At 43.7% G+C, this 25,729-nt stretch overlaps 2 protein-coding genes across 3 annotated transcripts; one reads left to right on the top strand and one right to left on the bottom strand.

Annotated features, from left to right (window-relative positions):
* Positions 1-1,390: 1,390 nt before the first annotated feature.
* znf710a (zinc finger protein 710a) lies at positions 1,391-10,290 on the top strand. 2 transcript variants are annotated; one of them, XM_076991107.1, is made up of 5 exons: positions 1,391-1,505; positions 3,637-5,166; positions 7,142-7,333; positions 7,498-7,672; positions 8,294-10,290. In XM_076991107.1, exons 1-5 carry the CDS (start codon positions 1,461-1,463, stop codon positions 8,455-8,457), a joined length of 2,106 nt encoding a protein of 701 aa, XP_076847222.1. In that variant the 5' UTR covers positions 1,391-1,460; the 3' UTR covers positions 8,458-10,290. The 2 variants fall into 2 exon arrangements, with proteins under 2 accessions (XP_076847222.1, XP_076847221.1); XM_076991106.1 differs by having other exon boundaries at positions 3,637-5,196.
* On the bottom strand, positions 10,027-25,560 carry idh2 (isocitrate dehydrogenase (NADP(+)) 2). Its single transcript, XM_076991108.1, has 11 exons — positions 25,366-25,560; positions 20,073-20,164; positions 18,172-18,337; positions 17,854-18,014; positions 17,620-17,763; positions 15,617-15,753; positions 14,737-14,888; positions 13,690-13,802; positions 13,279-13,376; positions 11,311-11,403; positions 10,027-10,423 (listed from the first exon to the last, which is right to left on the bottom strand). Exons 1-11 carry the CDS (start codon positions 25,475-25,477, stop codon positions 10,339-10,341), a joined length of 1,353 nt encoding a protein of 450 aa, XP_076847223.1. The 5' UTR covers positions 25,478-25,560; the 3' UTR covers positions 10,027-10,338.
* Positions 25,561-25,729: the final 169 nt, after the last annotated feature.

Below are 25,729 nucleotides of genomic sequence, written 5' to 3'. Positions count from 1 at the left end.
AGTTAATTTCTTTCCCTGCTGTTTTTCCTTTTCCTCTCTCTCTCTCTCTCTCTCTCTCTCTCTCTCCATTCCCCCGCTCCCCCCTTCTCTTCACTCTGCACTCCCCCTCTTTCTCTTGCTGATGGACTCTTCTTTTTATTTTCACACTCCACCATCCCCCTTTTCTTCTATTTCTCTCTCTCTCCCTCTCTCTCTCTCACTCAGTGCATTCTCTCTTTCAGCCTTCCGCTCCCTCTATCTCTCTTTCAATCCCCACCCTCTCTCAAGCACCCTCCCCTCCCTACTCTCTTTCTTTCTGTCTTTCTCTTTCTTTGACCTCATCTTTTCTTATGCTCTCACTCTCCCTCCCCCAGTTTCTCTCTTCCTCCTCTTTTTTGCTGCATTCTCTCCTTCACACCCTCCCCCACCTCTCCTCTCTTCTCTCTTTCTATTTCTCTCAGTCACCCCCTCTCCTCCCCTCCCTCTATACCTCTGTCTCACTCCCCCTCCCTCTTCCTCTTATTCTCTCTCTCCCCCATGTCTGTCTCCCTCCCTCCCTCTCTTTCCAAACTGCTTTTCTCCCTTTTCTTTCTCCTTTTCTTTCTTTTGTCACTCTTTTTTTTCGCACTAGCTTTCAGACATTGTGTAACGTCTTGCAGCTTAATTATTTGAAATTTGGAAATAAACAGACCCAGTGTAACTATCCTCAGCTACTCTAGGAAGTAAAAAAAAAATCAACACATCATACGCATTATCTGACATTGACAGTGTTCCAGTGATTACAGATGTGTGTGTGTGTGTGTGCGTGTGTGTGTGTGTGTGTGTGTGTGTGTGTGAGTTTTGATGGCTTGAAGCATGTTTGTGTGTTTGAAGAACATGCCTCTGAGGGGAAAAGAGGTAGGTGTGTGTGTGTGTGTGTGTGTGTGTGTGTGTGTGTGTGTGTGTGTGTGTGTGTGTGTGTGTGTGTGTGTGTGTGTGCGTGTGTGTGTGCCTGTTTGTGTGTCTGTCTGTAAAGAATTGAAGCAAGCGCTTTTGTTTGTATGGGCTTTTTAGAGAAATATGTTTGTTGAAGGGTCATGCCGTATTGAGTGTGTGCGTGAGAAAGAGAAGTAATACAGAAGTGTGTGTGTTGTGAGAGAAAGACAGAGAATGAGAGCAAGAGTGAGAGAGAGACAGACAGAGAGTGAGAGAGACAGAGAGAAAGATGGGGAGAGAGACAGACAGAGAGCGAGAGAGACAGAAACAGACATGAAGAAATGGGTGTGTGTGTGTGCGTGCGTGAGAGAGAAGGGGAGAGAGACTGAGAGAAAGAAAGAGGGAAAGACAGAGTGCAAGAGAGAGAGCGAATGAGAGAGAGAGGCCGGCACAGTCAGTTCTGATAACAGCAACAGTAGGAGGAGGATGAGCAGAGGCTCCGCCCCTTTCACTCCCTCAGATATAAATAGGAGGTGGGTTTTTTTGCTCCACACTTCACTTGAAGGATGAGAGCCCTGAAACACCTTAAACATCACACCAGGAGCAGTGAGGTAAGTAGCTCCCTTTAGCACACATTAGCTTTACAACTGGACATGTGCCTGCATTGGTGATTCATTTCAAAGTTTGTTAATTGCTGTTTAAAAAGTTTCACTTTTTCCCATTTTCTCTTAAAATAGGGGACATGAAATTACTTTTCAGAGTGTAAGGAGAATATTTACTGATAAGAGTAGACTAACCTCCCTCTCCCTGTGTCTGGCCTCTCCATCTCACTCTCTGTCTAGCACTCTCCTGTCTGTCTCAACTACACTACGTCTCTCTTGTTATCTCTCTCTCCTTCACACACACACACACACGCGCGCGCGCGCACACACACACACACACACACACACACACACACACACACACACACACACACACTCATTCATTATGTGTTAATCTCATGGTTTTGTTTTATAAAAGTATTTTTACATTCAGTTCACCTCTCTCCTCTCCGAGCCATCGCTGCTATCCTGCCTGACTGGCTCTCTCTTTCATTTGTCTTTCTGTCTTTCATTTTCTCTGCCTTTCATTTTGTCATGTTTTTTTTTTCTCTGCTCCTTCTCTTTCCTACTCCCTCCCTCCCTGCTCTTGCTCTCTTTCTCACCCTCTCTCTCTCTGTTTCAGTCTCTCACTCCCCGCAACCCCTCCCACTCCCTCTTTCTGTCTCTCTTTATCTTTCTCTCTCTTGTACTCTCCCTCTCTCTCAGTTTCTCAGTCACTCTTCCCCCACGAACCCCTCCCTCTCCCTGCTCTCTTTCTCTCTCTTTATCTCTCTTTATCTTTCTCTCCCTCACTCTCCTCTTGCTCACTCACTCAATCTCTCATCCCCACTCCCCCACCCTCCCTTTTCCTCTTTCCTTTACATGCTCCCTAAATCACCCTTCCCTCCCTCACTCTTTCTCTCCTTCACTCCCTTTCAATCTCTCCCTCTTTCTTTCACTCATTCACCCAATCTCTCTCTCCTTTTCTCCCTCCCTCTGGCTGCTTTAAAAGCAGTAATTATAAATGACGTGGTTATCAGGGCATCCAGGTTCCCCTTCTCAGTCTTTCTGTGTTTCTCTCACTTCTCTCTGTCTCTCTCTTTCCCCATTTTATAGCTGTCAGTCACTACCACAGCCATTCAGTTGTGTATTCTTATGCAGCCCAGTCGTTTGCGCATATGCGCAAAGCTACACTCGTCTGGCCTTGAACATCTACACCTATCAAGGTAGCGGCTCGTTAGAGATGATAATCACTCTGAAGTGTTCGTGTTTTTGTTTTGTTTTTTTAACATGCTTTGCCCCACCCCCCAGAGAGTCTGTGGCTCAAATCTTCTACCATGGCTGTACAGCCTGGTTGAAGGTGCATTCTAGTGTGGTGGCCTCCGAGCAAAAGCACTGAGTACACATGCTATAGCCTTCCAGGCTGTAAGGAGGCAGAGTTTTGGAGTTTACCATCATTACTGTCACTAGAGTAATGGCTTTCCATCTAGCGCTAGGCCACGTACCTGTCTGTTGCAGAGTTCAACTCTGAACTTGTGTTCCTGTGCAACCATGTTAGCATTAGCTACAGCGCTAACAACTCCAGCCTTCAGGAGGTCAGCAGCAGGGCTGCTGGACTTCACAGGAAATGCCGTGGACGGTCCACGGATGTGCACTTCCTGGTTGGACCTGGGTTCCCTTTGTGCTCCAGGTTCTTTTAAAGGCCTCTGAGGAAGGAAGCATGATGCTTTACATAGATCTGCCTTATCCCTTCATCTAATGAGCACTTAGTCTCTCTCTCTCTCTCTCTCTCTCTCTCTCTGTGTGTGTTTGTCTGTCTGTCTCTGACTAACCTTGGCAAACAGTATGCAATGATTTTTATTTGTGTGTGTGTGAAGAGGGGGGGTCTGCAATAGTTTCCTAGTTACAGGGGGATGACAGTCCACGCTGCTACACTGTATCTGTTACCTTGTCTCTTCTCCGTCTGACTCTTAACTCTTTTGCTCTTATGCTGTTATCGTGACTGTTGCACTGACATGGTTGCTAGGATCCTATTGTAGTGACTGTTGCCATGACTCCACTGTACAGTTTTTGTTGCCAGGACTACTGTAGCAAATCTGTATCCATTGCATTTACTGTCGCTCTACCTTCTGTGACTGTATATTTTCCCGTTCTGCTGAAGGAGGAGGAGGAAGTCCCTCTGGTCCGCTGCTACTCAAGGGCGATGGAACGAGTTGTGGATGCTGGAACGCAGACTGACCCGGTGGTGGTCCTGTCCCTGGCCCAGGCCGCCGTGCTAGGGCTCATATCTCAGAACGAGATCTTCGGTGCCACCATCGCCCCTAATGGCTTCTACATGGGAGAGGCACGAGAAGGTCCCCCGCCCCCTCCGGAGGCAATGGAGTATGAATATGCAGACCAGTTGATCGGGGCCAATGGAGACTACCTGCCTGAGCCCCATGGGGAGGACAGGGTCCCAGAGAGGCCCTGTGGGGCAGAGAAGAGGCGACCCGGGCCCCGTGGGAGGACCAAGAGGCCACGGGTGGAAGATGAGGCAGTGGAGCAGATTGAGAAATCCCCTGAAATACAGGCCCACGTGAAGGGAGAGAGGCCTGAGTTCGCCAGCTCCTGCTACCGCTCCAACGCTCCTCACAGTGACAGTGAGCCAGAGGTGCTGGACCTCACACCCCACAGGGTCCCGCTGAAGGAGGAGCACAATAACAAAAGCTGCCCCGAACTCACCAAAGACCCACGCCGCCGTCAGACAGACGCGGACTCCGACACGGACTCGCGGGCCACGGTACGCAGCCCCGCAGGCCGGGAGAGCGGAGCGAATGGTGGATCCAGGAACGAGCGAGCCAGGAAGGAGGAAGAGCAGGAGGAGGAGAGGGCGCTGAACCTAAAGACCCCGGAGGTGGAGGTGAGCCCTGTGATGAGACGCTACTACGAGTCCAGCGTCGTGGCCTATGAGGCGGCCGAGATGGGCCTGGCGGCCGAGTACGAGGACGGGGGGCAGACCCTGCCGTGGGCGGACGGCGAGCACTCGGTGGGCCGGCGCATGCAGATCGACCGTCTGGACATCAACGTGCAGATCGACGAGTCGTACTGCGTGGACGTCGGCGAGGGCCTGAAGCGCTGGAAGTGCCGCATGTGCGAGAAGTCGTACACGTCCAAGTACAACCTGGTGACGCACATCCTGGGCCACAACGGCATCAAGCCGCACGAGTGCCTGCACTGCGGCAAGCTCTTCAAGCAGCCCAGCCACCTGCAGACGCACCTGCTCACGCACCAGGGCACGCGGCCGCACAAGTGCACCGTCTGCAAGAAGGCCTTCACCCAGACCAGCCACCTGAAGCGTCACATGCTGCAGCACTCGGACGTGAAGCCGTACAGCTGCCGCTTCTGCGGCCGCGGCTTCGCCTACCCCAGCGAGCTGCGCACGCACGAAGCCAAGCACGAGAACGGCCACTGCCACGTGTGCACGCAGTGCGGCATGGAGTTCCCCACGCACGCCCACCTGCGTCGCCACCAGGTCAGCCACCAGGGCCCGGCCACCTTCCAGTGCGGAGAGTGCCACAAGTCCTTCGCCTACCGCAGCCAGCTGCAGAACCACCTGATGAAACACCAGAACATGCGTCCCTTCGTCTGCTCGGAGTGCGGCATGGAGTTTGTGCAGGTGCACCACCTTAAGCAGCACATGCTCACGCACAAGGTACTGACACAGCAGGCCCTCGAGCACAAGGTACTTTCAACCTCTCTGCCTTTTTTTTTTTTTTTTTTCCCCTCCTCCTTTTGTCTTCCTGCAAACTCTCCAAACCCTTGTTCCAATGATTGCTCGTGAAGTGTCTGAACCTCTACTCTCCTGCCCAGTGGTAATCGTGCTGACAATAGTGCAGGTCTGAGAATATGGACCCGAATACAGCCTAGAGGAATGTGGAATGTATCCTTGCTGGAGGTTAAAAATTAGCTGTGAGATCACTGACATGGGCTTGTTTGGTAGCAAGTATCACAGTGTGTCATGAGACTCAGGTTGCCAAAACAGGTTTTAGTGTAAAATGAGCTCCGTTACAGCAAACCAATCAGCTTCTTTTGCTACCACAGACCCCTCCTTCATATTGCTCTTGGCACCAATGGGGAGTTGCTTTCTTCTGCATGTGCTTTATGCTGTGAACATCACATAACCTGATACTTCCCTATTACGCCCCTCTCTCTGTGTCTTTATGACTATGATTCATCACAATGTCTGCAGACTCACACTCAAAAAATAGAGCAGAACAGGTTAGCTGCGTTTACACTGAAACACTTTCCATTCAACCTGCTTTTAAAGTGTGATCACCATTTGCTTTTGCTTAATTTATATGATCCTGCTATAATACTTCACATAATTCACAGTAACTTGGTGTACATTAATGAAGTCTTCATGAAAGCTTACATAAGACATTTATTGGCCTATAATGGAATTCTATTTATCTTTAGTTAAGGATTATCTTTGTAAAGTGACCTTGGACTTATGAATGATGCTACATAAACGTATTATTCTTACAACAATGTGAAAGAGCTGCTTAAAGATACTGCCTCACAAACCATTTCGGTGTGAGGCTGCTCAGACAGAAACCTTCCAGCTTTGAGAGACGCTGTTTTGTAGGTCTTAGTTCTTTTGCTTCAAAATGTTCATGAACGATCTAGAGTTGCTGTATGCAGACGCCTTTACAACTGTGAAACCATCACGAATATTATATTAAGCATCATATTATCTGAGTATATTAGTTTGCCTGTAACCACTACATACAATTAATGATTGTAACCAGACACTAGACGAATCCATTTTGCTTTTATAAAGACTGCATACTGTTGGCTAAAATGGTGAAGAAATCTTTACTGCCCAGAGCTGCAATCGTGCCACTTGTATTACTTTATACAATTTAAGACATTGTGTGTTTATCATGCATAAAAAGGACTCTGACGTTTAGCTAGAGTGAATGTGTTGCAGGGGCTTCTATGAACGCCCCGATTAATATTTCCAGTGAGGAGTATAGACAAATGCTGTACTCTCTGGACGTGTCCTCCTAACAGGTTAAAATTGTTCTTATGGGAATGCCGGCCCACATTTCCCTGTTGCAAACAAGCCTTTCCACTGTCCAAGAGCTGCATTCTGGAGGAATGGTGGCGCTGTTGAGCTTTCACTCACATGTGCCATTGTTTGGAGCGCTTGTCCTGTGTTGGGTGCACTTGTCCTGGAGTTACTTTGAACAGGAAATGTGTTCTTACACCTCTAATACACCCATTTATGGGCTTCGATGGTTTATTAACGAGCTGATATATTCAGGTGTGTTGGCAAATAAAACAAGCACATTCAAATGTGCGCCGGTACATGGATTGGCGTGTGTATTTGTCCTGCAGCAGTGCGATATGTGAGTGTGTGTGTGTTTTGTTTTTTCCACCTTTCGAATTATGAATTCTTGTGAGCAAGCAAGACTAGCAGCTGAACCATCCTATAGCTTTAGCTGTGTCTATGGCAACCATCTCTGTTCCTCATCTAATTCTATTGCTAACACCCCTGACTCCTCAGGAAACCTGCAGAAAGAGTGAACAGTAAATTGTGATATATATATATATATAAAACTAGCTAATGCTTTTTTAGCCTGAACTGATTTTGATTATGCTTGTCATTTGTGTTCATCTGCCAGGGTCTTAAGGACTACAAGTGTGAGGTCTGCTCCCGGGAGTTCACCCTCTCGGCCAACCTGAAACGCCACATGCTGATCCACACCAGTGTGAGGCCCTTCCAGTGTCACGTCTGCTTCAAGACCTTTGTCCAGAAACAAACCCTCAAAACCCACATGATCGTCCACCTTCCCGTCAAACCCTTTAAATGCAAGGTGAGTTATAATCTACAATCGGTGTTATAGAAACAGACCCTGGCTACATAGAATAAGCGTTTCACAGAACATTTTTTTTTCCTTCAAGATTTTATTTAACTTCGTCGAGAAGAATGATGCATCTCCAGTGAGACCTAACCAACTTTAACCAATGGTGTTTTCAGGTGTGTGGGAAGTCCTTCAATAGAATGTACAACCTGCTCGGACACATGCACCTTCACGCCGGCAGCAAGCCCTTCAAGTGCCCCTACTGCACCAGTAAGTTCAATCTGAAGGGGAACCTCAGCAGACACATGAAGGTCAAACACGGCATCCTGGACGCCTCGCCAGACGGACAAGGTAACCACGCTCACCCTCATTTATGTCTCATTTCTGGCTCCTGGTGTCTCCCCATACGAGCTGCATTATTTCCGGTGGTAAAGGGGTAGCCTGCTCTTTAACAGGTACATCCTTGCCTTACACAGAGTAGGGTCAACAGTGAGGTTACAGCTACATGATAAAGAATTAATTAATTTACACTGCTACACTTAAAACTGAAACATGACTAAATTGTCAAAACAATGTTTAACATTTCCATTTGAACTAGTGAAAGATGACGCGGCAAAATGAAATGATCATGCCATGTGCATTTGTCAGACGGCAGTAAGGCCCATGATCCACCATACAGCAAAGATGACTTGGACCGGCATTCTGCTTCTTTGTGATCTAATCCTTGTATTTGTTGGAAGGCATCAGATCCACTGTTTAGCACACACTAGTGAGCAGAGATTAAGCCACTCGAACGCTGCATGCCAGAGAGACTCGCAGCTCTTTCATGTTGACCTAAACGTCAGAGTAGCATAAAACTGTTTATTGACCAGCAACTGAAAGTGGATACAGCCACACATACAAATGATGTGGTTCCGTGGGGATGGTGTTGAGAGCAATGTGGACTCAGCATCTGTGGTTTTCTCTCCTCAGACACGTTGCCTGACCTGGAGGGCCAGGAGGACTACGAGGAGGAAAGCTTTGACTACAGTGAGCGGGAAAACCTGGCCAGCAACAACGCCCAGGACCTGGCCAAGCTGGCCGAGATGGGCTACTTCAACTACGCCAAGGCTGCCGCCCGCTACACCACAGCCTGAGCCCAAACATGGCAGCCACAGCAGTTTCCGTACCGCACTAGACTTCAAGGTGGACAGAGGAGGAAATAGCAGCCTGGTGACTGAGGACTGGAATTCATTTTGGCTCCTCTGTAAGAGGAACTGAGATTTATGCCTCCTGATCATTAGAAAATGTTACTTATTTCCCTTAACGTCAAGAATATTACATTTAGCCCTCACACTATGGGTAATAAAAGGAGGACAACAACTACTGAAGATTTTTCATTTTTTGATTAACATGCCATATTGCACTGAATAACAGTTGAGTTAAATTATATGGTTCAGTACAACGGTGTGAACACGGGCACTTCTGAAACACGGACAATTCCCTGTACTTTCAAACAAGCTGCAGTCAACATTATAAATGACTCATGGTTTCAAGCACACTGCTAGCTGATAATTCAACTGTTCTTTGTCCTACGACTCGCTACATACGGTGAGTTTGGATAAAACCAAAGCTGACTAGGTGTGACTTTTCGACGGTATTTCCCAACAAGGTTTCGATTCTTTTTTTTTTTTTTTTTTTTACATCTTAACACTCACCATAACCTTTAAAAAAAATCTTCCTCTGTGGTTTTTTTGTTTTTTTAATGAAGCATGTAGGAACTGTGACCAGTGGACTAAGGTGTGAGGAAGTCTTTAGTGCCTGTTGCATTCTGGGTATGCCAGAGGCGAGTCCAGGTATCTATCCGGACATTTTTCAGTATTGTAACATTGGGGCATTTTTGGAACTTGTATTTATTGTTTAATGTTATTTTCTTGGCATGCTCAAGGGTAACATACTATTTATGTTCCATATTGGGAAAACACTGTACTGTTTCTAAGTGTCTGGAATTCTATCTGGGGTGACGATATGGTAGCAAAGACCCACTTTTCCTTGTACTTTTCGGCAGGATTTAATTACATGGTCTTCGTGCATGTTGCATTTGGTCACATGGCACTGGACCATGAGGAATACTGTGTCAAAATCCCCAGAAACAAGGCACATGCCATTATTCCTATGGCTATTGTTGGTCTCTGGGGTTGAATGTGAGGACAATGTTCTGAAAAACTTGGGACAGAAATATTAACTGCCTTTGTGTCTGTAAGACAGTGGGCCATCCATCATTCTTGTGCAGAGCTCTGACGTGATGAATGACGGACCATAGACGTGGGACAGGGCCAGAGACCCAGCACAGAGTGATTGAGAAAATGTACAATGTATTCTGTTCCTGCTTAGCTTTACATGGACACCCTCTGTCCTGCAAGCCAGGCAACGCTACATTATGTTAATACAGCACACTTTAAAAAAGAAAAAAACCCTAAAAGCAAGGAGAACCCACAGTGTAGAATGAGCAAGTTCTACTGTTTCAGAATGTGTCCTTGAAGCTTCAACCGTCACTCCAAGCTAGCAAGGGCGTTTTAGTTTTATATAAGCCCCCCCCACATCAATGTGAATATGCGGTTGATAGAGTTCTATGTTAAATGTTGTGCTCTGAACAATACTGTATATTAATACATTTATTTACCTTTAACTGTCATTTTGTCATCTTTATAAATAGTACAAGAAGAGTGGTTCAAACGATTTATTAAGAGCATTCCTGAAATGACGTTTTATCTTTTTTCTCCCATGGTATAATACAGTTTTTGACATACAGTACTTCATCTTACAAAAATAAAACCTTGGAGTTGTAAGGAGACAATGGTGATGGAGTGGACTGATGGCTCCAGCAGTTTCGCCAACAGCACTGCTAAGAACATAACTTCTACTTTTTGTTTTTAACTTCTCCCTTGAGGCTTAATGCTTGTGGTTATTATGACCTTTTAAGTTAAAAATGAGGTACAAAAAGACAAGACTCTTTTCACCATCTTCACGGTGTTCCTTCATTTGCCCAGGGCCTTGTCAAGATTGGTCTTGATTGCATCCAAGAAGTCTGTGGTGTTGACGAAGTGCTCATTGAGCTTAACACTGTGGTAAAAGAACAGTTTGGGGTAAAAGTCAGAATACAATCACAGCATGTCTAACTGTACTGAAAACACCTTAACAGCCCAATGGGCAAAAGCACAAACTGAGCTATAGTTCAAAGTCCAAATCTAAATAAATCCTAATACTTTCCTCGCAAATGTTATTCAGCAAGAGGTTCTTATTTTTTTTAAACATTTTAAAATGCAAATTAACCTTTGAAAAGCCTGCAAAAAATCTAGAGAGGGGTCAAATAATTGGTCACCAAATTACTGATGTGCCAGTCAAAAATGGTAAAATCATGCAAATCAGTATTAATCAATATGCATTCAAAGCTGGCTGCTAAAAACAAATGGTTGCAGAGTGTCTAAACTGCAGAAAATAAAGAACCCAAAATAAGAACTGCACCAATTAGCAATTCCCTTAAGTTTAATGATGTTATTGATAAAAGAAGACTTTGCTAGTCTGTATTATGTGCGCAGTCTTTTTTCCCATGTATGCAGAGATATTTTTTCCTTCCTTTTAAGACAAACAGTCCTAGGTAAATTGTAAAGCAAGTTGACAATCTGGCACAGGAGTGCTAGTTATCAATCCTTCTACATATTCAGTCTGAAATTGCTCAGTCATTTCTGTTCCCAAAATTGATGTATACAAGAAATGCAAATGTCATCTTTAACCAACTTGCCTACTAAAACATGTTTCAAATCATGTAGCCCAGCTCTGGAAATACCAAGGGCCTGAAAAGGTTTTGCATTCAGCAAGCTCATGTTTATTGTAGCTGAAAGCAGTCGACTGTGGAACTAGAGAATACAAAACTAATCATTCTGTTTCTATCAATTGAAACAGAATCCCCCCCCCCCCCCCCCCCCCATGTGGGCCTCATGTAAGCTTACTTAGACAGGCCATGAATGCAGCCGGCCAGATCCTTGGTCATGACCCCGCTCTCCACAGTGTCCACACAGACGCGCTCCAGAGTCTGAGAGAACCTGGGGGTGGCAAGACCATCAGGGCAACTTGTTGTTACCATCACATCACATTTGCTTACAGAACACACACTGCATCAAATGTACAGAGACCGACACAGGTTCTGCTGAAGCTCATGCAGAATTAACTACAACACTAGCTTGAGGCAGTTTTAATGGCTTGTCTGCTGTGTGCTCCGTGGTTTGCCTGTGTGGTAGCATTTGATGAGGTAGCGTTTGAACTGGACCAGAGATGGCGTAAATGAGCAAGCAGACAGCAGGGGTGAAAGCAGCTCCTTTGTGAATTTCTTGGTTCATTAAAAGAAAAACAACAAGAATAAGAGACTGTATAATTGGCAAGCAGAAATTACAAAAAAATGTATTTGCAGCCATCAGAAAGAAACGCAGACAGCCACCTCTCACAACACGCTGTTTTCAAGATTCCTTCTCTTCATGAGAAATGCACTTGCGAGCACACTGACCACACTGCCTCCCTTGGCTCAAGGCCTGCGTATTTCTTTTCTTTAAGGCTGCATTGATTAAGCATAATGATGATTAGCTCACAGGCCAAACTAGGAGACTTGATGAAACTCTGTGCAGTGATGTACATTGTTGAGGACTTGACTTGCATAAGATGATGCAGTCATGGCCTGGTGGTAGGGAACTGGTCTTGTGACCGGAGGGTCGTGGGTTCGATTCCCAGACCTGAGGCCATGACTGAGGTGCCCTTGAGCAAGGTACCTAACCCCAACTGCTCCCTGGGCGCCGGGCTAGGTCTGCCCACCGCTCTGGGCACGTGTGCACCACAGCCCCCTAGTAATCACTAGTGTGTGTGTGTGTGTGTTCTATCTGCACAGATGGGTTAAAAGCGGAGGACAAATTTCGATTGCGGTGTAAAAATCACAATTGACAAAATACGGAACATTTACATTTACATGATATTTATAGACATTTTGGGTAGGGTGTTGCAGTAATCTTACTGAAGTACTAGATATTTTATATACTTTATTTTATACTTATTTGGATGACTATTCAACAAATTACATCAACATGTTAATCACTATTAACTGATCCACTTCAATGAAAATGTGACTTTTCATTGTAAAAATAACTTAAATCTGCTACTAGATTGATTTATGTCCTCTGTTTAGAATAAAGCAGACTCTAGTGTGCGACTTCTGTTTGTTAGGCAATATATACCTTTTTTAATTTTTGCAGAAAACTATCTCAATTTGTTCTTGGTACTGGAGATATACATTCTAAAACAGTAAAAAGCATTTTTTGTTCATATTATTTAAAATGGCCACATTAATAAAGTAAGGTAAATGTAAACAAAGAATATTTGAAAGAAAAATGAATGTCTAGGCCAGCCTGCAGCAAAGACAGGAACAGGCCAGAGGGTTAGGTGGTTTTAAAGGCAGACTTCATTAAGTTCACACACAGGGATCAGTGAGGAAGTCCTTGCTCAGTCTTATGTTGCATGTCAACACACAGGACTCATTTAGTCTTTCATTAAAACTAGTGGTGGAAAACATGAAGACCACGATTCAGTTACACAGATCCAAAGAAATATGGCAAAACCCATTTCAACTGTGACATTCAATTTCAAACACATTCCTGCAAAGCTGGACTTACTTATGTGTATAGCCTAGCAAAGCCATTAATCAGGCATGCTGGCACTAAACTGAAGTGACGGTACCTGATCAGGTGCGAAGTGAACGTACCTGATCAGGTGCGAAGTGAACGTACCTGATCAGGTGCGAAGTGAACGTACCTGATCAGGTGCAAAGTGAACGTACCTGATCAGGTGCAAAGTGAACGTACCTGATCAGGTGCGAAGTGAACGTACCTGATCAGGTGCGAAGTGAACGTACCTGATCAGGTGCGAAGTTAACGTACCTGATCAGGTCGGGGTTCCCATCAAGCTTGCCCCTGTGCTCCAGTCCCCTTGTCCAGGCAAAGATACTAGCGATGGGATTGGTGCTGGTAGGCCTTCCCTAAGAACAAAGATTGCAAAAATTGTGAAAATCAGCAAGGGAAACAAAATAGTACAAGTAAACACTATGAACCACACACTAAGCAGAACAGACACAGTTTAAAAATACAAGTCCAGTGGGCATTAGCCTCAAACTAAAGAAAGCCTGTCATTACCGCTGTCGCCACTAGATGGCAGAAGAAAAAACCCTGAGCCAAGGAACATGTCAGCACCCTACATTTGGTAGTTACACTCTGCTCCGGGTTAAAAACAGACTAAAAATGAGTCTGGTGCGATTTCCAGCGTGCAGACCGGAGGAAGCAGGAGGCACCCACCTTCTGGTGCTCGCGGTAGTGTCTGGTGACGGTGCCGTGAGCTGCCTCCGCCTCGATGGTCTTCCCGTCGGGACACACGAGCACAGAGGTCATCAGTCCGAGAGAGCCGAAACCTGGGAACACCACGACCTCTCACTGAACACTCTCACGAGTAGCTGACCCCAGTATGGCAAGAACGTGAGCCAGGGTGCACAGCCTAGTTTAGGCAGTGCCATTTCAAACCTTTAACTAAGCAAACAGTACTAGTGATGCTCCAACCGACTGGCAGACGAAATCAAAACCGTTGCAGAAAACGCAACGCAATTTCTTTTTCCATCCATGTGAGCAAATATCCTGCCAAAATGAACCGAAATGAAATGGCTACATGTGTGGAAAAAGAAAAATCAGATGTGGACTTGCATTTTCATTGCTTTGTTTTAATTACAATCTTTATGCCAGATTTCCATCCCATAACCAAACTGGGCTGATCTAATTCTGCAGTGTTTAATAGGTACGAGAGTGTGGCGGTTTGTCCATATATCTTTAGATGACAAATTAGCTGGAAAAGTAGCAACCCAAATGTCCCTTTCATCAGAGATGGATGGACCAGTGCAGAGGCTCATCTGCTGAAAACTTCATCATAAATGGCAGCGGATATACGAGAGCTCGGCTGATACAGTCAGCATGGAATCACAGATTAGTACCAGACCCAAAAAGCCTGATTGGAGCATCCCAAAATAATCCTTGATCCAAGACGCATCAAGGCCGTGATGGACTTTAGAAGCAGTGCTGCTGAATTTGTCAGTCATTATTAATTTTGTCTTACTAGAATATTCCAGTCTGTGCTAGTGATTCCTAATTCAAGTTATAAAATATACATTTAGACAATTTTCTGAACAAGTTGACTAACCCAGGAGGGTCACTAACTAGCAGTAAAGCTTGTATGTTAGAACATGGAAACACTAAACTACTCCAGGACAGAAATGTGGACCTAAACAGCACCTACAAGTCTCTGCACAATGATAAAAGATTGGTTAGATAACAAATTGTATAGAACACGTGAGATACCTTGAGCCAATATGTCCGACTGCACGTCTCCATCGTAGTTCTTACAAGCCCAAACAAATGCACCGGAGGACTTGAGCACCTGAGCCACCATGTCGTCAATAAGCCTGTGCTCATACCAGATCTTCAACTTGTCAAACTCCGGCTTGTAGTTTCTGTCAATAACAAGTCAATAAATTGGCTAAATTGTTTCATTTCAGCAGTTGGATTAACTCTGAAGCACCATGACAACATGACAAAAAATAATAACAAATGAACAGACAATGTGTAGCCCTTCAGCAGTCAGCTAAGCAATTAGGAGATATAATAAAACAGCAAAACAAAGCATCTCGTATATAAAAATATATATATAAATAAAATTGAAAAAAAATGAGGAATTAAATGGTCTGTCTTAATTTAAGTCAATAGTCAAGGTCACTGATGTGCTCAAAATGAGTCCTTGCAACAACAACAACAAAAAAAAAAAAGCCATTTGCCCTTTTCGTGTTGTCTGGCATTTTAGTTTTTGATTTTATTCAAGCTTTTCATTAAATCACATTAAAACACTAAATATGCATTATGTAGCAATTCCTAACTTCACTCACGTGAGCTTTTACGAACAAAACTTGCAAAAAATGCTTTATAATTGTTTCGACTTTGTAGAAAGCAGAAGAACATGGACATGAATGTTTTGTGCTGCAAGGGATCAAATGTTCTCAGAAACACTGGTACAGAAAACTAAGTACCCATCAGTACACACGAGGAGATATCAGGAGACAGAGAAAGACCCCTCACCACAGAAACTCAGCTCAGGAACTTTGCATTTGAACAACAAAGAAAGCGCAACCAACACAAGTCAAATTAGTTATCACTACATCTCCATATAAAGCATGAAGCATCTCACTTCTCAAAGATCTCCTGGAAGATGTCCTTAAAGCGGCCATCATACGCTTTCAGGATGGTGTTCTTGGTGCTCATGTACAGGGGCCATTTCTTCTGAATGGCGTACTGGAAGCAGCTGTGAGCAAAGCCACTGATGGACTGAAAAAGAAAGAAAATGGAACAAAAGAAAAAAAGGAGAAAAGTCATGCAAAGAAATGGAAAACTAGAAAAATGCTTTTTTAATTATCATGGGCTATGTGGCAGATGTTAAAGTTGATAATTTCAAAATCAGTTAAACAAGACGTATATAAATTGTCTTTGCACAAGTGGTGAGAACAACATATAACTGATGAACATACATTACCAGTGAGGAAAATGAAAAGAAGGAATTCTGGTCACAACATTATATTGTCATGGCTTCAAGCAACAGAGCTCGGCAACAAGGTCTTAGCCCTGTATCCCCGAGTCAACCGCCCCGGGGCTATTAATTCTTTTCAGCATTTTTTCAAAAATTTTTGCTTTGATGAGTAAGTCTTGACAAATGGCATTTTGAAGCATGAGCCTCATAAGCTACTGCAGTAGTAACAACAGCTGCACTCGCTGGCCAGCACTGCATGCACAAAAACTACTTCATTGCGCTAATATCTATAATGAAAACCTCCAACAAGTTCAGTTTTCTGATTATAGATAATCCAGGACCAGGCTGGGTCAAAATCTACACAACACTGTTCCAACTGCGAGGACAGCCTAGGTAGTGCTTGCAAGATATGGTCACCATCAGATGAGGCTGACAACCCTGTGTGGTGTTAGCACAACTGCTAGTTTCAATCTGAATCATGAACAAAATAAACAACAACAAAAAAGTCACAAACAACCTACAAAGCCTTCATGGGTTCCCTAAATCTTTTGGGCATTTCTGATTAATCATGATTTGTCATTAGATCACCAAGTATGTGCTTTTATGGGCTCGTGTGATAGTCTGTGTGTGTATCACAAAAGCTCTCAGATCATTGCCAAGCTCCAGTACATCAATAAAAGATGATTCAAAGGTCTCTCTGGAGCACAGGCATGTTGTTCTCCCAAGTCCAGGCAGGGGGCAGTGTTGCTCTTCGTCTGTAGCGGTGGGGCTCGCACAGGGTTATCTGCACCACATGGCCCCGAAGGAAAGTAATGCCTCACACTGTGGCTGTAGTGCAGGTCGTCCCCACACCTGTTCCTGCTCATTTATTCCGAGTCATTTGTGATACTAACGAAAAGGGACATGCAAGTTTCAAATACAAAAGCCTTCTTAACATTTGGAGTTTGCAACGACAAAGTGGGATTAGTGCACAACGTTGAACGGAAGATATTTTTTCCACATCATCTTCTGAAGCATTTGTTACTTTCTTGGGTGTTCACCGAAGAGACGAGACACGATTATTCAGCACATTCCACACATGCTGCCAAAGGCTCCACAATATATATATATATATATATATATATATATATATATATATATATATATATATATATGCGATCGCTAGTATTTCAGCAGGAATTGTGTAAAAGAACAATAAGGAGTGGAAAAAGAGTCATATTACTGCACATTGTCCAGCTTGGTAACATTTTGAGATGATCACCGTTACCTGAACTGTTAGGAGGTTTAACTAAAGATTCATTTATGCAATGCAAGTGGCACCAGTGCATCTGGAAGGTTCTATTCTGCTTTGACTTTGTCTTTCTGCAGGCTTGTGATCCAAAACACACGCTCACCCGTGTGTTTCTCTACACAGTCCCTTAAACCATGAACATCAAGGACACAATTTGCTTTCTAGGCATGACCAAGGCTTTGGAAGTTGCACAGTCACCCACCACCATACACAAAGGTCCTCACACCAAATACCCTTAATGTTGCCCTCACAATACTCAAGGCTCAGCTTTGGGAAATGTTAGCCTGAATTCTTAGAATAAGAAAATAAGAAATAAGAAAGAGAGGACACTGTCATATTATGAAGCCAAAGAAGAGAGTCACAAAGATGGCCTCACCTCATCAGTGTTGTACATGCCCATACCGCAGCCTCCACCAGGAAAGTCAAACACCTCCCACTCCTGACCCTTACTGCCATCAGAGGGAACGAAGCTCATCTTAAATTTTCCTGGTTTGTTTATGACAAAGTCTGTCGCTCTGTACTGTAATAAACCATAAAATTAAACATAATTACACATGAGGTTAAAGAAAGGCACATTCATTAAATAAAACTGTGTCCAATAATAGCAAACCTGGTCACCAAAGGCATGTCTGCCAATTGTGATGGGCTGCGTCCAACCAGGAACAAGTCTGGGAATGTTCTGGCAGATGATTGGCTCACGGAAGACAGTGCCACCCAGAATGTTCCTGATAGTACCGTTGGGGCTTTTCCACATTTTCTTCAGCTTGAATTCTGTGTGAGGGAGAGAAAAAGGTTGCTGACCTTCATCACCAATTCAAGACAACTATAGTAAGGATAGTGATCAATGCTGGAATGAACTGAAATTCGAAACGGTTCCATATATTATAATTTCAGACCCTTTGAAGCTCATCATCGGGGTGGATCTCACCTTCGACTCTGGCCTCGTCAGGAGTGATGGTGGCGCATTTAACTGCAACGTTGTACTTCTTGGTGGCCAGTGCAGAGTCGATGGTAACCTGGTCATCAGTCTGGTCACGGTAGGGTAGACCCAGGTCAAAATACTTTAGTTCCACATCGACATTAGAAAGGATGAGCTGGAAAGACAAGGGATTTGTTAAGAGGACGCAGGCAGGCAGAAGAAAAGCAGGACCATACCTGCCTAAACACTACAAACACAGAGCTGTGACTGCCCATAGAACCCGTGTTGAAGACCCAGACATGGCTGCTGCAGACTGCCTTCAGTGTGTCACACATTCATCTCATTTTGATGTTAACGAGAGACAAGTCTTTACACAAATCGTGCTCATCAACAATTACGATCTCGGTGTTGCCACAACCATGGCTATATGAGACATACATTTTTTTTTCTATCTGTTAAATTGACTACTGGACATCCCATTCAAGTATTTGTGCGCCAATTACAGATAAAAACCTGCCATTTCACTTTATATACTGGTATTCACAACAATATGTAAATCTTGTTAATGACATTTTGTGCCAGCTTCATTCCTAATGTGTAATTCCACATCAATTTTAATATTGACCTTATAATTCTTTTTTTTTTAAATTTAACATCAAATCAATGTTTTACCTGCTACACACCCAACAAGATACCCTTAAATGAGCAGACATAAGATGCCCATGCTGTCCAGTACATTAATCTATTAGTTAGCTATGTTTCAGTCCCTTATTAACATTTTCCAGTGCTAAGATGCTATTCATTTAGACGCTCTCACTAGAAGGCAAAGCAAGTCTTTACATATGCGTGAATGCATTTATAATTTGCATTTGTACACAGTTTAATCATTAAAAACACTACAGCTACGTATAAACTGTGCTCAAAATGTTATCACCCACTCAAACTAACCTGGCTGTTCTCACATTTCTTGCTTTGTGCTTGTCATGCACAGGTATCACACTACTGTGCTATTTTAAGGCACAATTTGCGACAGTATCAGATCAGTTTCCTTATAAAAAAAAATTTTTTGCCCGATATCCGATCGAGATTTCTACCCGTATCCAATTTGCTGATATCACCCCAGTCCCAAACCATGGTAACAAATCAGTGCCATCTCAAGAAGAACCTCAGTCAACTGAGGCATGACGGATGACTAGGCTCATCAACTTTCAGGGTGCCAGCCTAATTTATTTTCCCACTGATTCCCTCCCTGCAGTGCATGTTCTTTTAACTAGAGACTTTTTCTTTTTTTGCCCCCTAAATCACCAAGGTACACAAGTATATTACCAATTAACCTTTTTTTGCCACAAGGGAAAGGAGGACAGTCCCTCCACACTCTGCCTTTATAGCTGCATTACTGGACCATGTGAAAAATTAGAGCTTTAAGCACAGTAGCTGGTTCACTGCATAATTTGGCTACTTAAATAAAAATTAGGGTGATCATGCCACTGGGGAATGCAAGCCTATAAAATGTCATGTTTCGTTGGAGTTAGGTCTCCATCTGCTGCTTCTCAAGGGTGGGAAAACAATCCCATCCCCCCTCTCCCTTCAGCACACTGTTGTCCAGCTTCTGCCCGTGCATGCAGACACCCCCTTCCTGGACCAGTCGCTCCACGACGTCACGTTTAAGCCCCTGCCCTGGACGCCTCACTCCCCACACCTCCCTGTCCACCCACTCTTCAGCCTCTGGCCCATTTCATCGTCAGCACCATTTTCTCAAAGCCTTTTTTTCCTCGCACTCCTTGCCTCTCTCACTACGCGTCATGCCGCAGGTATAAAAATAGACGGAGGCCGCTTCCCCTGCAGTCAGCAGGCCCCTCCCCCTGACATGTTCTCAGAATCTTGTTCTCTCTCTCTCTGGCTTTAAACACCTTCTCTTTGATGAACTCCCAGATGATCCTGGTCATCTCATCTCCATCCATCTCCACCACTGGTTGAGCCACCTTGATTCGCTTGTCAGCATCTGTGGACAGAAGCAAAAGTTTAATATTCACCACAGCTGTCCAGCACGTGTGTTCTCTTGTTGTTGCAGCTCATGCACCACCGGTTTATGCAAGTAATGCGCTGCAGATAAGAGCCACCGGACAAATCCAGCAGCTACCTAACATGAGGCACAGCTTACAGCTTATCACACTGTGACCGAGTAGGCCTACATAACAACTAGCAATGCATTTAGCAAACGGCAGTCTTTAATACTGTGCACACTGAGGGATTTCATATCTTAAACCTATAGGGGCTTGGCTAGCACAAACATCAGCTGGAGTATAAGCAGATGTTAAGAGGAAGAACAGTGCTGAAAGTGTGGCTGTTTCTGTGGGGTGAAAAGGATATATTTTAATGAAAATTGAGATGAAGAACAAGTTTATTTTAAAGCAAATTCATACCACTTAACCAGCAATTCATTCACATTATGTTAGGCAAATAGCAGTTATAATACTCAAATGGACAATAAAAGTACCTGTATTTATGTCTAGGCACAGTTTATTCTAAAAGGTGCTTACGTAATAAAATCTACACCAGATAAAACTTGCCAAGGCTCAAAATATTTCCTATTGCAGGTAGAGAATTAAAGTGGAAACACTTTTCCTATGAGCAAGGAAATTATAGGAGTGAACAAATTACCACCAGCCTGCCTTTAGATAGTTTTAGGCAAAAATATTTTCTTGGCTGTAGCCAAAAAGTACAGTAACTATACACAAACGTGTTCTAGAAAATGATGACCCTTCACACACAGGCACTCGTGGGTGACAATTTAGAAAACTAAGGTGAGAATGTGGCCACAGAGTCAGATAGGTCAGGATGTTGGATGTTGTTGATGTTTGATGAGAAGGCCTGGTTTGCAGTCCTTGCAGTTCATGCCAAAAGTGTTGAGTGTTGCTGGTGGCTGAGGTGTGTGTGGGCTACTGGAGGTCTTCCACTCAAACCTTTAGGCTTTTTTTGCATAATGGACACAGCAGAGCAGAACTTGGAAAGAACTTGTGTCCAACGTCCCTAGACGTTGGACACAAACTAGGAAGCATACAATGGTCTGAAATGAATTTGTATACTGTATACTTTACCAGAATTAAAGGGCATGTGCCACACTGTAATAAAGAGTCCTAAATCGTTATCTCTGCTCCAGCAACCTCCGCCGCTGGTACCAATTCCAGCACACAACGTTCTCTTGGCATCTACCAACCCCAGATTTGACCATCGGACTGTCATACAGCGACGTGTGAGTCATCAGGCCACAGAACGTTTCCACTAGTCCATTGCCATAGCAACAGGCTCTACACAACTCCATTCAATAGTTTGTGTGTTTGGCCAATTCATGACACCCTGGCATGCCTCCATTTCAAAAGAATAGATCGTCCAGTTGAATGGAGCAGATCCATCAGGGTATAAGACTTGTGACAGTGGCCTGTTGAAAGACACCAACAGCTTCAGAATGAGTCATTCTACTGCCAGTGTTTGTCTATGCTCAAACTATGGCTATGCCCTTGATTTTACACACCTGTTAAGTCCAGGGTGCAGCCTACTAAAAACTGTTAAAGTGGTAGTAGATTATAAAGACTGGATACGTCACTTCTACCAACTGATTTTTACTCCTTTTTATGCTGACTACAAAAACATGAATCACACACTAAACATCTAGACAATACACAACTTCAACCTCCTGCAGAAATAAACCCAGAACAAACATGCATACTTTTTCTTACCTAGGTGAAGCAAAAAGAAACTGTAGGCTACATGTTAACCTTTATGGGTCAGTAACTTTATCCCAACCCATAAAGGAAAATCATGTGGTCGTCATGGTCTGCCCATGTTAATGAACGCATTCAGACCAGCAGGTCTCTGCTTGTTGAGAACAGCTTCATACAAATCTATTCAACTTGATTTACATTGTGGTGTTAAATAAAATAGATGGTGTGTTGAGTAGGCAGATATATGGTCATAGCCAACTCAACATTTTTATCAGATCCAAAAATTACACAGAGAGATTTTATCCTGTATGAAACACAAATTCTAAAGTAACCCGAAGGGCTTTGCAAATGAGGGGTAGGAGAAAAGGCGAGAATGGAGAAAGAAGCCATACATTGCCCTTCCAAGGTCTAACCCTAGTCCTACAACCCTGCTAAACTACCAATACTGACAAGAGAGCAAGGAACAACACTGCACACAAAGATAAAAGCATTTGGTTTATTTGATGTAAAGGTCTAGTGATAAGCTTTGCAATCTATTCCAAATTAGAGTAACTTTGTTATACTTGATTAAGACTTTTACAATCTATAAACTACATTACATAAACAACTACAAGTTGCCCTAACACTATAACAAACACTATACAAGTTCAACTAAACAAAATAGATGTAGAGTTGTTCCTCATCAGAAAACTTACACCCAAATGTTAACCAGTAAATATTACACACAATCACACAAAACCCGGGGAACGTGTCTGAGATCAAATGATAGTGCTTTTTGCACGTGTACTGATATAGCTGACAGACATGTGACAAGACATGTGACAAGCATTCAAGTTCAAGCAATTTCTATTAAAATAGCACAAACATATTACACCTACAAGACTATCTGAGCTTGCATTTAAAATGTAGGATGGAATGCATAAAATAAGTCAACTGTTCACAGAGGTAAAGTTCTCATCCACATATCAGATAACCTCTAAAAAATGCATTTGCCTATGGCAGAGAATAATCTCCCTGGCCACGCAGGCCGCCATGTTTAACTCTCAGCTAAGGACACCCAGAGCAGGCTCATCTTTCACACCGCTCTGCCCTTCAGCACAACCCAGACATGTGCATTGCATTGTGGGTTACAAACCAGAGGAGCGCTAAAAAACGCACACATACACACACACACACAGGGAGAGAGAGAGAGACAGACAGGAGGTATGGAGTCGAAGGACCTTCATGTGAACCTCTTGCTAATTTGACGCAGGGAGAAGTGCCAAGATTATGTAAGCATGCTTCAATACACCATTGCTTATAACAGTGAATTTGGTGCAATCTGTAGCACAGGGAATTAAGAATTAACCCACGTAGGCTGGATGTGGCTTAATGGCATGAGCTGACCGGTAGCCCAGAATCTGATGAGCAGCTGAGCTTTCAGATACGGACTTCGGGAATTTCATTGATGAAGAGTTAGCAAATCTACAGACAAGGACTTGTTTGTTTACCACTGTCCCAAGTCCAGCACACATTCAGCACAAAGTACAACTGAAAACAAATGAAAGAAACTACTCTATGTGCCCACACTGAGCATCCATTCTTATAAGCATATGGCAGTGGCAAACAGATTGGTTTAGATATCAGACCAACCTAAAAAGATACAGAGCTTTAGAACACAGCTATATACTGCAACACAATTCGAATCCTGCTGCTACCAAGTAGCCTAATGCAGTGACTAATGCAGTGCAGATATGGATAAAAGTTTAGAGGGAAATGGGAGCAGAACTGGCCACACATACTTCACTTCAAGTCTATAGGTCCGTATAAACGTAAAGCCCATGGTTATTGGCCTTTTAAGAAAATATTTATTTTAAAATACTAATAATTAAAAAGTCTCTTTTCATTCTTTTCACGCAGTGAAACTTCGTGGCACATCTCAAGCTTAGCCTTGTGACTGGAATATGATACTTCTTGTATATCTGCCAGAAATTAGGAAAAACTGACACATTATATAAATGTATCATTTTTGCATAATGTCACGGACATTCACCTCATTATTCTCTTACTAACTAAAACGTCTTTGGTGACTTCACCTTTGACCTCTTAAGTCACAAGGCAATGCCAAAAACACACACACAAAGTCGTTAAATAGTAACACACAAGTTCCTGGCATTCTCACATTGCATGTACCAAACGTTTGTTTTATATGTGCTAACTTATATCGTTCGCACAAACTACTGATCTTAAGTCACATACCGAGACAACCTCTATAGCAACTTCCAGAGAAAGAGGACTTGAGCTGACGGCTGAGCTGCAGCTCCGTCATGGCCTCCACCATGCAGGAGATGTCATGGACGTGGACAGGGAACATGTCCTTCAACTGCCCTACTTACACAAACTCACAGGGCTGCGGAAGACGGTTTACATTCTCTCAAAGGGTCTCGATACATTTTCATCTGGCGTCCATTAAAATCGTTTTTAAGAGCGCCAAGAGATCATGGGATTTCACACACACACAACAGAAACTGTAAAAAGTAAAAAGAGTGTGTAAGCAGTGCTGTGAGCGGTTTCTCCTGGAGTGGAGCCGCTGGTGCAGTGGTTTGGGCAGCCGGTACCCCACCGGCTGACCTTGAGAATAGAGCTTCCACCATCGCACAGACAATCTGCTGTAAACACTGTTTAAATACATATGATAAGATGCCAAATTTTAAAAAATGAGCAGCATAGAAACTCGTTGCTTTTGAGGTCACAATTAGTTATTTTATGTGAATAAAACGGCGTTCAAGTTAGCTAGCGCTAGCTAGTTAGCTAACTAGCAGCAACGGTCAGTTTAAAACCGCTACTCTTCAGAGCAAAAAGAAAAAAAAGGATTTCCAGCGTTTTAAATAACGAATACCTTACTTAAAACAAAACAACGATAACAAGATTAACCCCATTTTAATGTATCCATTAGCCTGTGGTGGTCTGTGTCTTACTAAAATAATGAGTTAATCCGTTTCATCCCTCATCCTCACAGGGCCACAGACCGTTTGGAGACAAAGGCGCCGACGCGCCGAGCTCGCGTCTCCGTCACCGGCTTCTAGGTCGAGCCGGTAACGTTATCGCTCCAGTGAGATCATATTTATTTAAACTGTGTTTAATCCTCGTTTAAAAAAAATAATACTTCATAAATAAACGATATGAATAGAAATTTGGTTGGCTACCTATCTGGCATATGCTAAAAATAAAATAAATTCTAGCTAGCTTGCGTGCTAACTTGCTAACCGAGATGATAAAATCACGCACAAGCGCTTTAATTCAAACAGCGAGAGACATTCTAGTTTGGCTACGTTTGTGCTTTATACAAGACTTCAGCTTGTATTAAGGACAAATTCGATATAATCTGTCACATCAAAATGAAACTCTAGGTCATAGTCAACTACAGCCACTTAAATAACGTTACAAAGATGTAACTGAATACACTGCTTTAAAACAAACAAACAAAAAGCCCCGAACTCACAGTTCCTCTGCTGTAAACTCTGGCAGGATGCGGGAGCGAGAACCGCTGGGGTTTTGGATAGAGCAGCAGCAGATTTAGTCAGGGAGCTGAGGACCTTCAAGTAACCTGCCATGTTTCGCTGGTATTGCTTAGGTGCAGCTCGTCTACACTCCGGACGAAGGAAGGAGCGGATGAACGACCGCGCACGGCGATACCCCTCGGTTCACGTCAGCCCGGGAGGAAGAGGCGGGACGGCGGGCCGCTGCTGCTCCAATCGGCGTCTAATGCACGTCCCTAAATGCCAGAGAATCGCTTTAAAACCACCGCTTTCGCTTTCGCTCACCCGCGGCAAACGTTTTGTTTGTCTTTCACCTGGTTGTATTTT

This window comes from Brachyhypopomus gauderio, chromosome 2 (genome assembly GCF_052324685.1).
Source record: "Brachyhypopomus gauderio isolate BG-103 chromosome 2, BGAUD_0.2, whole genome shotgun sequence".
Lineage (NCBI taxonomy): Eukaryota > Metazoa > Chordata > Actinopteri > Gymnotiformes > Hypopomidae > Brachyhypopomus > Brachyhypopomus gauderio.
This window is presented reverse-complemented; position numbering and strand designations above follow the sequence as displayed.

Bases quoted from the DNA above. Each gene is read 5' to 3' on its own strand.
- znf710a (XM_076991106.1), top strand. From the start codon at position 1,461: ATGAGAGCCCTGAAACACCTTAAACATCACACCAGGAGCAGTGAG. The intron at 1,506-3,636 runs GTAAGTAGCTCC...GTTCTGCTGAAG, and splicing joins ATCACACCAGGAGCAGTGAG to GAGGAGGAGGAAGTCCCTCT. The intron at 5,197-7,141 runs GTACTTTCAACC...TTCATCTGCCAG, and splicing joins AGCAGGCCCTCGAGCACAAG to GGTCTTAAGGACTACAAGTG.
- idh2 (XM_076991108.1), bottom strand. From the start codon at position 25,477: ATGGCAGGTTACTTGAAGGTCCTCAGCTCCCTGACTAAATCTGCTGCT. The intron at 20,165-25,365 runs GTGAGTTCGGGG...TTCTGTCCACAG, and splicing joins GAGTTTACAGCAGAGGAACT to ATGCTGACAAGCGAATCAAG. The intron at 14,889-15,616 runs GTGAGATGCTTC...TGTTATTGACAG, and splicing joins TTCCAGGAGATCTTTGAGAA to AAACTACAAGCCGGAGTTTG.